Genomic DNA, 14,729 nt, shown 5'->3' with positions numbered 1-14,729 from the left:
ACACTGAATTGTCAGCCTGGTTCTGACATTTGCTGGGTCTCAGTTTTCCCATCCATAAAATGAGGGGGTTGAGCTGGATGCTCTCTAAAGACCCTTTCAATTCTACAAATTCTGTGAATCTTCTAAACATGTGACTAGACCAGCTGCTTTAGTGAAAGGTCTTACAAGATGTTAATTAGCCGCCTGTCTGGTACCCTCTATTTTCCCGCTATGATTTCTTAACTCCACTACTCTCCGCAGGTCTTTGAAAACCCTCCCTTGAGCCTGAAGCTTGTTAACTCGAATAATAGTAGAAATTTTCTGAATTAGCTTAAAACGCACATAAAAGAAATAATTGTCTGTCCCATCTATCTGCATGGGCCAAGTGCAAATCAAAGTGGCCACCCTTTCCTTAAGCCCTCACGCCCCCTTGTTTTCTATCATTTCACAAAGGCAGGACATGTCGCACTCTGCAGATTTAGCCAAATCTGTGTTTTAATCACTGACTGGAAATTTCCCAGACTTCATACTGGCCATCCACTTCATTAGGCCAGTCGGATAACCAGCGTGGAGGTGCAGGGAGTTGATGGCATTAGAATTCACATGCCCACGAAAGCGGTGACCTCGGTGGGAGGAAGCTGGCCGCTCACCTTAAAAGGCAGATACGTCCAACCCAGCTTCATGGCCATTAGCCAAACTGAAATTTCCGGAATTGCCCTGACCTCTGACTTTATTTTTTCAGCTTCATGGTTTTATTATTTTCCTTTGCACATCCATATTGACTTTAACCAAAGACCCCCTGGGAGGTTTTTACGTTAAAAAAAAAAAAAAAAAAAAAAAAGTCTTGGGCACCTGGGTGGCTCAGTTGGTTGAGCCTCCGACTTCAGCTCAGGTCATGGTCTCGCTGTCCGTGGGTTCAAGCCCCGCATCGGGTTCTGTGCTGACAGCTCAGAGCCTGGAGCCTGGTTCGGATGCTGTGTCTCCCTCTCTCTTGGCCCCTCCCCCACGTTCTCTGTCTCTCTCTCCTCAAATAAATAGTACCATTTGTTTAAAGTCTTAAATATCCTCAAAATAAATGTGTCAAAGAAATGTCTAACGTACATACAACCTAGGGTCGCTTTTTCATCCTCACCTCAGATTTCATCCGTTAAGGCCTTTTTAAGAAATGTGTTGCCTTTTCAAACTTCTGCCACAGTGCAGTGGACAACATTTCACAGCCACAAAACTACAGAGACCCGAGGCCTTCTGGCCATCCTGCAAATGTAGCGCTCTTTTCCAGATCATAATAGTAATGGTCTTTGATTTCATTGGGAAGCCCCACTCCCCTTTCCTTTCCGATTCTATTTTCTTTTCCTTCCATGCGGAGGAGACTAAAATGCCCGGCATTTTTGCTAACTCTTTTATAATCTCTCTGTGAAACTTGATGAAAAAGAGCCACTGCCAGCTTTACTGTAATCAAATCAAGAGCTCAGACAAAACACACACATTTCTGTATTGACAAAGGTTTTCTGCCTTTTGAGTCGTTATCTGAAGTGTGACCAATCGTGGCCGTAGCATTGGCGCTCTGGGCGGGTTGCAAATACTTGTGCAGCTTCCAAGGATCCCTCCGCCCCGGGCGCTTTCGCCGCGGGCCTCTGCTGTTAGCTTTGACTTCTTTAGAAGTCAGGGCAGCAGCAAGAAGCAGCTGATCTGTTTGGAGGCAAGTAAATAAATGGAAGAGCTTCAGCTGAACTGCTTTTATCTACTTTGTTGGTTCATTGCACTCTGAGCCTGGGAGTTTAGAACGCTGTTGTTCCTCTCTGCCCACCCTCTTGCGGGAGGCTGTCTGTCCAGGCAAAGAAAGGGGCGTATTTGATCTAGCACTGACTCCCGACTGATTGACTGGGAGAATTCTCAAGCCGGTCAGGCCTTTCTTGTTTATTGTCCCTTCCCGTCTCCGTTCCCCCCCCCCCCCCCCCCTTCGCTTGAAAGAACTAGCAAAGCCATGGAAACTCTCGGAATAAATATGACTCAGACATGTGACTCAGGTGGAGTGCCACGTGGGCACACCTTTTCTGGAGGTCAGTCTGTCAGAAGTTTCGAATGCATTCCCAGCCTTTGATTTACTAATTCCACGTGTAGGTATCTATCTCAGGGACAGAAAGGTCTTCGTGCAGATTGATGTACAAGGGCGTTCATCACAGCATTACCTATAATAATGAAAAACAGGAAATCGGTCTAAGGGTCCCATAACGATTGTGACCTGTCCGTACGGTGTCATGTATACGCAGTTGTTACAAAGCGATGTTTCTTTTTAAAAAAATTTTTTTTAATATTTATTTTTGAGAGAAAGAGAGCACGTGCGAGCGTGAGTGGGGGAGGGGCAGAGAGAGACAGCGACAACCGAATGCAAAGCAGGCTCCAGGCTCTGAGCCGTGAGCACAGAGCCGGATGTGGGGCTTGAACTCATGAACTGCACGATCATTACCGGAGCCAAAGGTGGACGCTTAACCGACTGAGCCACCCAGGTGCCCCACAGGTGATGTTTCTGAAGAATCTTTAATCACATAGGAAACGTTAACCATACGGTGTTACCTGAGAACAGGGTACAAATACGGTATGATCTCAAGCAGGTGATGCATATCTTCATGGGGAAAAAGGTAATTCGATAAACCATTGTTGCTCTCTTTTAGTGGTGGGATTGTGGGCAATTTATTTATATTTTTTTCATACCTCTCCGTACCTTTCAAATTGCAATAATTTGAAAGGGATACTTGATAGGAAAAAAAAATCATTTTTATGAAAAATACAAGAAGTGCTTTGGTGGTGTTTGAAGAAAATGTTTTTTTTTTTTCTCCTGAAGTATCAGTGCTCACTGTAGGCCATTTGTAGACCGCAGAAAAATGCATGGAAACTTCCAGCAATTAAGTTAAATGAATAGAATAAAGGGAAATAAAGTAATGTTTGGATACATGAAGGTATAGTATTTTTCTGGCTATAAAATGTCACTGAATGATTTGGGTGCTCAAAATTGAGCAGTGTCTATTGAAAAAAATTACCCCAGGTCCCTAACACTCATTGTGTCTATGTCAACGTTGGCCCTACCTCATCGTGTTTTGTGCAGGTAGATGCAAATTAGCATCATAACTGATTATGCTGCGTTCTGTCCTGACTTTTCTCTTGATATTAGGTCATGAGCACCTAGACTGTATGATGAGGTTTGTATATGAGGCCATACAGTAGATCCACATAGAGGTTACTATATGGAAGTTACCCTCCTGGGGTAGCTTCAGCATCCCCTCTGCCTTCTCTGGGCACTTTAATGAGCGGAAACATGGGTGTTAAAGGAAACTGGCTGGTGTTGGGTAGACCCTTAGTATGGATGGGACGAGGTCCAGTACAAGGGGCCTTACAGTATTTGTCCCATGTCTCTGGCTACAGTAGCATGAGACAGGGGCCATGAGAGATCAACATAAGGAGCTTTAGCGTTCGAAATGCATTAATTAAGAAGATCAACCTACTTTGGCAGGATCCCTAGCACCTTTTCATATGTTCGCAGCCCCTAGTAAGGCCTGCACTTGGCAATGGTCTTGTCATCAACCTAGGAGAGGTCTATCGAGATGCCACCGGTTGATGAGTGTTAGTCAAGTTCATGTCCTTTTATTTAAAAAAGCTTTGGTTAAAGTTTATTTTGAGATAGGACACGCAAGGGAGGAGCAGAGACAGAGGGGGGAGAGAGAGAGAGAGAGAGAGAGAGGGAGAGGGAGAGGGAATCCCAAGCGGGCCCTTGCACTGTCAGTGCAGAGCCTGATGCAGGGCTTGAACTCACAAACCATGAGATCATGACCTGAGCCCAAATCAAGAGTTGGATGTGAGCCACCCAGGTGCCCCATGTATATGTCCTTTTCGTACACCATGCCCTCCCAGGCACTTTTGGAGTGCAAGATTATGCCAGGATAGAGGAAAGTCCCGGCTGAAAACTTCAAATACAGAGACTACTGAAAAAACAAGACAGGAGGAGATGGTCAAAGACCAAAGTTTCAGTTTGGTTTCAGTCCGTAAGATGCTTTTTTAATTTCCGTTTGCTCTGACGTTTATAGATGCTTATGTCAACCATTCTTTATTAACGTGTGATCTTGGGTGAGGGGGTGAATAGAACTCTCGGAGTTTTCTTAACAGTGCGAAAGGTATGATTTGTAGCACTCACAGGCTTCTTTTCTCAGGAATTTCGTCGAGGTGGTAACTTACTGTTTGCACACCATACCAGGGCTGTGAAATACAGTCTTTACAGTAAAGAGGAAATTAATCCATCTGTGTAAAAAGCAGCTTCATAATAATATAAATACAAGGTGGTAATTTATAGCACCACGCCAAACGGATTGAATAGAAAGGGCTTCCAGTCTCTGTAGGTCATGGGTTAGTTCTAGAATGTTTTCTAGCTCATTAATCAATGGCCAGTCGATTGTTTATAATGGAGTAACTAATGGCATTTAACAGCAGAACCGGGGGCCTTTTGACCTGTTTCGAGAATTCTGAATGTTTATTTGATGCAAGACAAGTGGCTGTACATGATGTTCTTTTTCGTTCTTTTAAAAGACAAGATATTTATGGAGGAAACTTCGTATGTGGAAAAGCTGCCTTCTCATTCTAGTTTTTCCCATGTTAAAGTGATACTCCTGACATTGAGGATAATCGCATTTTAGAGCTGGAAAATACTTAGAGTCCCCCAGCTCAACGTACCGAGCAGACTCCAGGAAAAGAAGGCGGTGTGCAAATGACATACGTGGGGAGGCTTGGGGGCCGACCTGCTGCTTATTTCTTAATTTTCCTTTCCCCAGTTCTTGGCTTACTCTAATGCCCTGATCTGTGTTTATCTACGTGCGGTGTGTGTGATACTCCCTCCTAATATAATACAAAACCTGTTCGATGGGTTGAGGTTTCTCTCTTTGCTGTTTCAGTGGCAGCTGCCACCGTCGTAGATGTCTGAGATGTTTCACAGCATTGGAAGCCAGAGCCGTTAAGCATTTCCCTTGACTAAATTGCTCCCAGTTGTGTAAGGCCTTGGGTCTTCCTAATCCATCTCCAGCCGCTTTGGCTTCGTTTACGTACCCGGAGCTGGATACTATTTGACTCTGCCAGGAAAGATGAAAACCAGCTTGAAAAGAAAGATTTAAGTGATTGTAGACAGGAAGACACGCTAAAGGTGACAAAATAGCCCTGCACAGTTGACAGAAAGTGTCCATTTCTTGAGCATCTCCTACGTGCTGGCCATCATCCATGTGAGATGAGTAGTGACCGCATCATGTTATGGACAAGGCAACAGGAGATCAGAGAGGTTAGCTCCTCTGTCCATTCCAGGTCACACAGCTCATCAATGAGAGGTCCCATGCTTTCCCCCCTGTGTCACGCCGGGTTGGATGTGTATAGCATGTTGCAGTGTTTATTTCCACCCCCACGTCAGGTGCACCTTCATGAGACCTGGGAGTAGCTTGGTCCTTAGAACGTAAACACTTAAGCCTCCAAACTGGAAGCTGAAGGAGAAATAAACCCTGGTCACAGATACCATATTTTCAACGCTTATACACAGTCTTCTTCTCTGACTGTCTCTCAGCCACTGGTAGCATCAGTTGAAACACACTCCCTGCCCGGCATTTTTCATGAATACAAGCAGTTGCCACAGGGGAGACCTAATGCCAGTCAAGTAAGCTTCTGGTCGTTGTGGAATTCTGGTTTACACCGCTCTAGCTGGTTCTCTCTGAGCCACGAAGTGTCTTACACTTGGCTTCAGACACAATGATTAAGAAGGAATGACTGCGAGGTGTCTTCACGCCTACGCGGTTCTTCGTTAGCAGTTAAGCTCTGACCCTGATCCTGATTTCTGAATAATGGGGGAAAAGTGGAGATGAACGTTACAACCATTTATGAGGTTGCTGTTGATGGCTAATGGACCGGGACCTGAATGTCTAATCCACTTTCTAGTCCTCATTGTAGAAGGAAGTGTCCTGGGAAGGAAAGGGGGAGAGGGGATGTGAAAGAATTCTATAACAATCTACAAAAGCTGCTAGTTTGATAGGAGTAAAAGGAGATGTAAAAGCTTTTTCTCCCGTTTTCTCTTTTTTTCTCCTTAGAGCAAATTATTATGCTTTGATATTGTACCTGATTGGTATGGATTTTAATGCTTATTTATTGGGGGGGGGGAGGGGCAGAAAGGGGGAGAGGGAGGGAGGGAGGGAGGGAGGGAGGGAGGGAGGGAGGGAGGGAGAAAATCCCAATCAGGCTCCACACTGTCAGTACAGAGCCCAACCTGGGGCTCAAACTCACGAACGGTGAGATCGTGACCTGACCTGAAATCAAGAGTCAGATGCTAACCGACTGACCCACCCAGGTGCCTAGTAATTGGTATGGATCTTGTTTTATTTATTTTTTAATGTTTTTTTGTTTGTTTTTAGGGGGAGGGGCAGAGAGAGAGAGCAGAGGATCCGAAGCAGGCTCTGAGAGCAGAGAGCCTGATGTGGGGCTTGAACTCATGAACCGTGAGATCGTGACCTGAGCCAAAGTTGGGTACTTAACTGCCTGAGCCACCCAGGTGCCCCTTAGTATGGATTTTAGAATTTAAACTATGCCTGCCATCCTTGCAAGGTGTCCGAGGCAAATGGCATAGGCCACATAGTCCAACCGAACAGGACCATAAGAAGTCCAAAGAGAAATTAGTTTGGGTTCTTGGGATCCCTTCACTTTCGTTCTGTTAACTTCCATAGGTGAAAGAGACGAATATTTTAAAACTTGGTATATGAAACGAAGGATTAAGGATTTTATAGATGCTTTAAAAATCTCTGGGGCACGTAAAACCACGTGTGGAGGGTTGGCGGTATAGTGAAGGTGAATTGGATGAAGGAAATTTGTCTTTCTGGAAATGCTGATCGGAGTCTGATTCGGCAAGAAGGTTAAAATGCATGGTAAAACAGTGTGCTTTGATTTGAGCCCCTAATAGCCACTCAGTAAATAGTTGTCAAATTGCATAGCTATTAGGAGGGATTAAATTATCAGATTTTAACTTGTTATATCAGTTTTATAGAATTTCTATATATAGCCCACTCCAACGATCTTTATATTTGCAACTTATATAGCCACACTAAAGAGTCTTTAAAGTGTGAAGGAAAGGAAATGAATTTTCTGAACAATCAAAGGAATTAGAATTTAATATGTATGTAGCGCCAAGCTAATCTCTTAAAGTTTAAATTAACATAACACACAGCGCATGTACTTCTCTCTCTCACACACACACACACACACACACACACACACACACCCTTTCTAGACCGGATTTGAGTCATGGGAAACAAAGTAAGGTCCGTGATGGTGTTAGACAGAGGGCATGCCGGTTTGAAATCGGTTCTCCTCTTAATTAGATCATTTCTCTTATACTCCAAAGCTATGTTATACAGAGCTACACCAACCCATAGATTTTTGATCTGAATGACGAACTCTAAGACTTTTATTTTTGTCCATAAAATGTTTAGTGTGTGAGCATTTCATTGACCTGGAGCACTTTGAAGCCTAAACAACGAACTCTGACATTTTATAGATGTTTTCAATTAAAATACCTTTGAAATGCCACGCTGTCCCTACCCTTAAAACCTGTGGATGCCATTCACTAGAAATGCGAGTATTCAGAGTCACTTATTAGGTGAGTCATCAAAGCACAAGTCAAATAATTTTCAACATCCTACTTCTACGCTAAGTGACGTGTGCCAATTTTATGAGCACTATAATAAAAATCCAATATTAAGGAAGGGCCTGTGGTTACCTTTGGAATCTTCTCTTTTGGATCGTGAAATATTAATAGCACTGGATTGACAGAAGGCTTGCATTTTGATCTCAATGACCAGGCTTTGTTTTTCCAGTATGTGGGAGCTATGTGTGCAACTCATTGGACATGTACTAAGGTCTCTTCTTAGCGCAAGACTCCCCAGCTTTGAATTCTAGAAAAGTGCTGCCTGCATCCGCACACTTAGTAGAGACTTCCACACAGGAACATTTGTCCCCCCGAAAACATCATAAATCATACCCAAGAATGCAAGAAAAGAAATTTTAAAAACCCAATTCATTGGGAAGACATTTTCCTCTAATTAAAATGCTTAACCCACATGCTTCATATTAGCACAGCCCTGAGCTGGTGTTGATTCCTATTGAGAGGTGAGTGGTTCTCACATGTTAGGGGAAGCAGGGTTGTAGATGGTTGGGCTCCATCCCCAGGGCCTCGGATCCAGTGGGTTTAGGGTGGGGCCCAAGAACTTGGCATTTCCAACAAGTATCCTGGTGATGTGGTGATGCTTGCCTGTCTTGGGGCCACACTTGAGAATCACTTAGGATTTTGGAGAGAATCAGAGGCCTCTCAGGTACCTGATTTGAATAATGCTTTTCATATAGTTCCCCTATCTCCTTGTGTTCTTTCTGGTCTAATTCCAGGGAGAGAACGTTGGTAAAAATGCCAGACTGTGCAGTTGTAATGGAGGTGAGGAGTTGACTTGGCCTCCCAACCTTTTTTTTTTTTTTTTTCCTTTTTTTTTTTTTTTTTACCTCTTCGGAGAGAATCCATTTTCCTTTCTCTCCTTGAAGAAAGCCCAGGAAATACAAGATAAATGGTAGTAGAAAGAAAAGCTCAACCAAAGGAAAAGGAAAGAGCCGTTCTCTGTGCAAAACTACCCCCACGAACAAAACACACATAGTTTGTAAAGCTGGAATGCAGAAGACTGTGGACTTCAGCCTCAAGCATCAAGCAACTATGCGTGGTGACGAGTTAGGGACATAGGTATGGAATCTCTTGGAAGTAAGCAAAGGCACACATCCCCTCCAAAAGGCTTCTGTGTTTCCAGTACAGGTTTTGAGAAACTATTTGAAAGCAGCTTTCAGCCTCTGAGTTGCCTGCCATTATGCTTTCCCATTATGAGAAGATAATGGCTTTGTCACCCTATTACATTTTGATAAGATTGTTAATGTTCTTCTGGCTTTGAAAGAGGCACCATATTTTCTTTGCTGCTCCATGTTTGGTCGGAGGCACTTTTTTTGGTTAAGTTTATTTATTTATTTATTTTTGACAGACAAAGAGAGAGAGAGAAGGAAGGAAGGAAGGAAGGAGGGAGGTGGGGAGGAGCACGGGGCGGGGGTGGAGAGAGAGAGAGACAGACAGACAGACAGAATATGAATGAATGAATGAATATCCCAAGCAAGCAGAGCCCGATGTGGGGCCTGAACTCACAAACTGCGAGAGCATGACAGGAACCAAAACCAAGAGTCAGATGCTTAACCAACTGAGCCACCCAGGCACCCCTGGAGGCACTTTCTTAATTGATGTCCTTATATTTTGCTTCGGTATTTATTACATTTCCTGCTTATAAACTTGATGTCATGAAGTGTTTATTTTTATACCAACCATAGATTCTTGAAGAATTATTGATACAGGTGCACCATTAGCTCTTCTCTGACCTGCCTAAGAAAAGCTTCAGGAGAAACTAATTTGCCATGTGTACTTAAGAGATTACTATCTTTAACACTCAGGCCAAAAAAGTAAATCCAAAATAACTAGGAATTCTTATTTATTTTAGTTTTCCCTGTTGTCCTATAAATATACCAGATCTGTGGTTGAGTCTGTTAGACATTTCCCTCTCTCTCCTCCCCACTTCCCGCCAAGAATCTCATGATGTTACCATATGAATCCTTTAAGAACCCAAGGTCAGCTTGGATACCCCGATTTGTACTAATGTCCCAGGGAACACCTGTGAACTTAGTTGCGGAAAATCTCAGTGCTAGCTTTTAGGGTGTTTCATATGTTTCTTGTCCGCTAGCATTTCCTGGGTAGCGTTCTTACATGTCATGTAGATGTAAGGAGAAAAAGAAAAAAAAAAAAAATGTGTCCAAGTAAAACAACATGTTTTGAAAATACCTGTCCACTGGTGTTAGGTTTCAGTTCGGAGGCATCATTGGCTTTGGTTTAGAGTCTTATGGTAAGAAAGTTCTGGCAGATCTCATGTTTTAGACTTCATGTACCCATTTTTATCTGGTTCTTTCTTCACCTTGTGACTGAATGAGAGAAATGTCTGGCTGTGTGTGTGTTTTATATTGACTTCCGAGAAGTTCTTGGTCTAAAATATTCTTTTTTTCCCCCTGAGACTTTGTGACTTGTGACTTAGGTTTCCTTTCGTTGACAAACGACCAGCAATGCCACATCCCCCCGAAAGAAATCCACCTATGTGAGCATGTTTTCCAGTTTAATTCTCTGATTTTTTTTTTCAGTCTTCAAATGGACCCGAAGAGCCCTCCGTTATTCAGTTATTGAAAACCCTTTCTTTCTTTTTCTTCTTCTTTTTTTTTTTTTTTTTTGTTTGGTTTTTAGAATTCTTCAAAGAACTGCTGGAAAATGCAGAGAAATCCCTCAATGACATGTTCGTGAAGACATATGGCCGCTTATACATGCAGAATTCCGAGCTATTTAAAGATCTCTTCGGAGAGCTGAAGCGCTACTATGTGGCGGGAAGCGTCAACCTGGAAGAGATGCTAAGTGACTTCTGGGCTCGCCTTCTGGAGCGGATGTTCCGCCTGGTGAACTCCCAGTACCACTTTACGGACGAGTACCTGGAATGTGTGAGCAAGTACACCGAGCAGCTGAAGCCCTTTGGAGATGTCCCTCGGAAGCTGAAGCTGCAGGTCACCCGTGCGTTTGTAGCAGCCCGTACTTTTGCTCAGGGCTTGGCAGTTGCGAGGGATGTAGTGAGCAAAGTGTCCGTGGTAAGCACTGGCTGCATCCTGTGTTTTTTTGTGTGTGTTGTTTCATTTTATCTATCTATCTAGCGATCTATCTAATGTTTATTTGTTTTGAGAGAGCGTGGGCAGAGGAGGGGCACAGATATATATATATATATATATAGAGAGAGAGAGAGAGAGAGAGAGAGAGAGAGAAAGAATCCCAAGTAGGCTGCACGCGGTCAGCTCAGCGCCCCGTGTGGGGCTCGATCTCACGAAATCGAGAGTCTGATGCTTAACCGGCTGAGCCACCTGGGCACCCCTGTGTTGTTGCATTTTAAGAGGAAGTTTGGGAGGCAGACAAATACGTGGGCTCGAGAACGGTTTTCTTCTGTTCTGCTCTCTTCTCTCTCTTGCCTTTTTCCCTCGCACACATTGGCCCGATACACGTACGTCATATAGTTAGAAACCAATGCTGTGAGGAACATCGTCATTCTTTTCAGTGGTTTCCTTGGTAGCTATTCTTAGAAGCAGATTGTATGTTCACTTTGGAACCTTCATTTTCAAACCGAGTTTAATATCGCCATACTCTTTTTGCCTCCTATTCTACTTCCCCTCCAGAGGAAGAAGCAGACAGGTTCCATATTTAGTTGCTTTGAGTGACTGGGTTTGGGCCTGCCGGTTGCAGTCTGGAACAGTAGTTAGCATCCATTACTGCGTGTTTCCTTGCTCTATGTTTTAAGGTGTACTCCATGCTCTTGAGAAGGCAGAGCTTTTTATGACAATCAGTGTGGGCCGCCTGCTCTTGACTTATGGCTTTGTTTATAGGAGTACCAATAGACAGAATGAATACATTACAGTTTCCTCATTTGTAAATTGAAGGAATTGGACTGAGTTCTTTGAAGCCCCTTAAGAAGGTGTCTCAGGGGCCTCCTTGAGGAGAGGAAGAGAGACACGGGGACTTCACCTCCTGGCTGCACCGGAGAAGCTTTGCTTTCCCCTTTGCCAAGTCGAGTATCGAGTCAGATTCTGAGGGGGAAATGGTTCTATGGCTCCTTTACTCCCCCTTCCCCAGACAAAAAGACGAAATTTGAAGGCCTTTCCACTTCTACCCTTCCATGACTTAATACCAGTGAAGGAACAGAATAACCTGGGGCACATTACCTTCTGGAGGACTGATCTTGGTGCCATTACATTCCGGCCTCCAAAGGAAAAAACTAAATTGTAGTCCATTTGCTAAAAAAAATTGCAGCCATAAGGTCAGCAGCTTTTACTTAGGCCATTCGGTTGTTTGGGGGACTGAAGGAGAGGTCAAAATAAAAACTGAACAGCAACACAACTGGAATATCCATCTGATTGTCTACCAGTTCATCTAGAGTTCAAGTGACCATTCAATTTATCGTCCAAACCAGGATGCTTATCGTTGAACCGAGAGGTGCTTATTCACAGCCCTACCCAGACCACACGTGCCACTAATTTGAAATAAGCAATAGGATTGTCCCTAGCGGACCGGGATTCGTGGTTACCCTAGTTAGAGACGAAACTTGCGTTAACCCAGCAAAGAGCAGATTCTGATGAATTGTGTGCCGTAAAAGATTAGATGCTTATGGGATATTTGGTACTAGGATTGGGTGATACGAGGATTCGTTGATTGGTTGCATTCATTATTTCAGTTTTGTTTGTTCTCTCTCATCTCCAGGCCATACATTTGCAGGAAACAATTCTTTCCAGCATGTTTCTGTTCACTCCTTTTTCTCCTGATATTTTCCTTACAAATTGCAACAATTTGTTGAGGCATAGGAGGGTGGATGTGTGCACGTGGGGGGATGGTGGTTATAATTAAAGGAATAATCTGATTGCTGAACTTCTGCCAACCCCAGCATCCATTATGAATCCTGCAGGTGCTCGTGTCAGAGTCCCGAAACAAGGCACAGTGACTCCAGATCAAAGTCATTTACATTGTAGCTCACCTCACACATCTGCCCTTCTTCAGCAAGTCCTTGGCTTCATCCTAATCTGGATAGGCAGACAGGCGCTGCTATGTGACTTGAATGAGTGTGTGTGCCTGCTTGTGTACGTGTGTGCATGTGTGCAGACTCGCGCTGAAGAGAAAGACAAGGAGGAGAAAGCCCTTTTTGTAAGCGTCTGAAAAGTGGTTGCTTTTAAATTAACCATCCCCCTTTCGATTCTTGGGTAAAGGGACAGGCCAGCACAAGTCTGGTTAGCCTAACTTTGCTAAGTTGGAGGCCCCCTAGAGAACTGAGATTGCAGAACCTCCCACTTGGGGTAGAAGGCTGTAGATAAAACAAGAAGTGATTTCGAGACCCTTCGTCACCGATGAGAAGGTTGAGGGCCAGAAGGTTTGCCATTGTCCACACCAGCCCACTTCCCAGGGTAGGGACAAGGAAGCAGTTGTGGTTTCCCGGTGTCACATTCTTCTTGACCTGCTTCTCAGAATTCATGGTGGGAAATCAGCAAGATCAGCTTTTGTATGTAAGATCCAAACGCCCCTTAGCCTATGCCGTAAGGAGCATGTGACTCAAAGTAAGAGTCACGATCCATTTCTGATGTTTCTTTTGGTATGAATTTTTTTTAAGCAAGAGATTTCCTGTGTACCTTAGTACTGTTACATTGTTGGAGAACGTTCCTTTCTAAATATAACCCTAAATTTGTTTCAGAGTTAATGTGTATTCTACGGTCACTGTATTCTCGTATCTGCCTAAGAGATATTTGTGTAGTTTTGTGAGAATACAGTGAACACAAGCTGTAGGGCTTGATTTACTTTGAGTAAACATCACTTGCCACTTGTTTAGTTGAAAATACTCTTTCATGTCTGCTTTAAAGTTTGTATTTGCAGTTGGAAACTTTTTTTTAAGATCTTTTTTTTAATGTTTGTTTATTTTTGAGAGAGAGAGGGAGAGAGAGCGACAGAGCACAAGTGGGGGAGGGGCAGAGAAGGAGGGAGACACAGAACCTGAAGCAGGCTCCAGGCTCTGAGCTGTCAGCACAGAGCCCGATGCGGGGCTCGAACCCACGAACCACGACATCGTGACCTGAGCCGAAGTCGGATGCTTAACCAACTAAGCCACCCGGGAGCCCCGTAAACTTTTTAAATAATGTTGTGCTTCCCTGCTGAGCTTCTTGTAGACTAAGGACTAACTTAAAAGCAAACCCTTCAGCTACGTTGGGTTATGTTATTTAAATTACACAATAATAAGACACTCGGGCATCAAATCAGTTTCTAAAGGAGTTGAAACACAATATGTGTAAAAAAAATCTCTCATCTCTGTAATGTTGTTGCTTAGAAGCCTGCAAGGAATACTTAGGTATTTGAGAAAATATTTATTACACTAATTTCTAGAGTATGACTATGAAATAGAAAATTGTAATATACAGTGGTATAGGGAAGACAGTAAATGATCTATCAAAACCTTATTCCAAATTGAACATGCTGGAAAAAAAACCCTATATTTGGTTAATAAGATAAGCTTCTTGACCAGTTTGGGGACCCAAGCGCTGGTTTTTCATATGGGCTCCCACCACTGCCAGTTGCTAGAGCAACCCAAGAAATAGACATTCCTTCTTTTGGTGTCCGATAGAATTAATTATTACTGGGCGTGGAAAAGAAAGGCCTCTCAGAGTGGAGGATAGATTTCCTAATTCCGGCCCGCCACCTTACCCACCCGCTCTACAAAGGTGTCTTTCAAAGTCAAATATGGAAAAGTACTGTGGTCTTGGGGACTAGTTACTGTATACCTAACTCAAACATGTTCCCACTTTTTCTGTGTGTAAGCGGATGCCCTGTTTTTCCGGCTAACTTTTGCAACACAAGAGTTGTAGTTACACGTGTAGCAATGATTTGATGATCACTGAAACCTTTTAAAGGCCATTAGCACCAGCAGGCTTAACTGACTCCAAGAGAAAGTCACTTCATAGTTGAAGGACACTTGCCTTGCAGCTCGCTCCACTGAGATTTACAGTCCCAGCTTCAGAAGAGTCCCCTTAATTAGTAACAAATGGTTCACGAGTAC

At 43.5% G+C, this 14,729-nt stretch overlaps 1 protein-coding gene across 1 annotated transcript in view; it reads left to right on the top strand.

Moving 5' to 3' along the window:
- The window catches only part of GPC4 (glypican 4), a 110,526-nt gene that overhangs the window by 78,226 nt on the left and 17,571 nt on the right, over nt 1–14,729 (top strand). The window contains exon 3 of the mRNA XM_047844789.1: nt 10,352–10,743. Within this exon, the coding sequence (XP_047700745.1) occupies nt 10,352–10,743 (392 nt within the window). The remainder of the gene's footprint in view (nt 1–10,351; nt 10,744–14,729) is intronic.

Source organism: Prionailurus viverrinus, chromosome X, assembly GCF_022837055.1.
Source record: "Prionailurus viverrinus isolate Anna chromosome X, UM_Priviv_1.0, whole genome shotgun sequence".
Lineage (NCBI taxonomy): Eukaryota > Metazoa > Chordata > Mammalia > Carnivora > Felidae > Prionailurus > Prionailurus viverrinus.
Note: the sequence above shows the minus strand (reverse complement) of the source record. Positions and strands in the feature narration are given on the sequence as shown.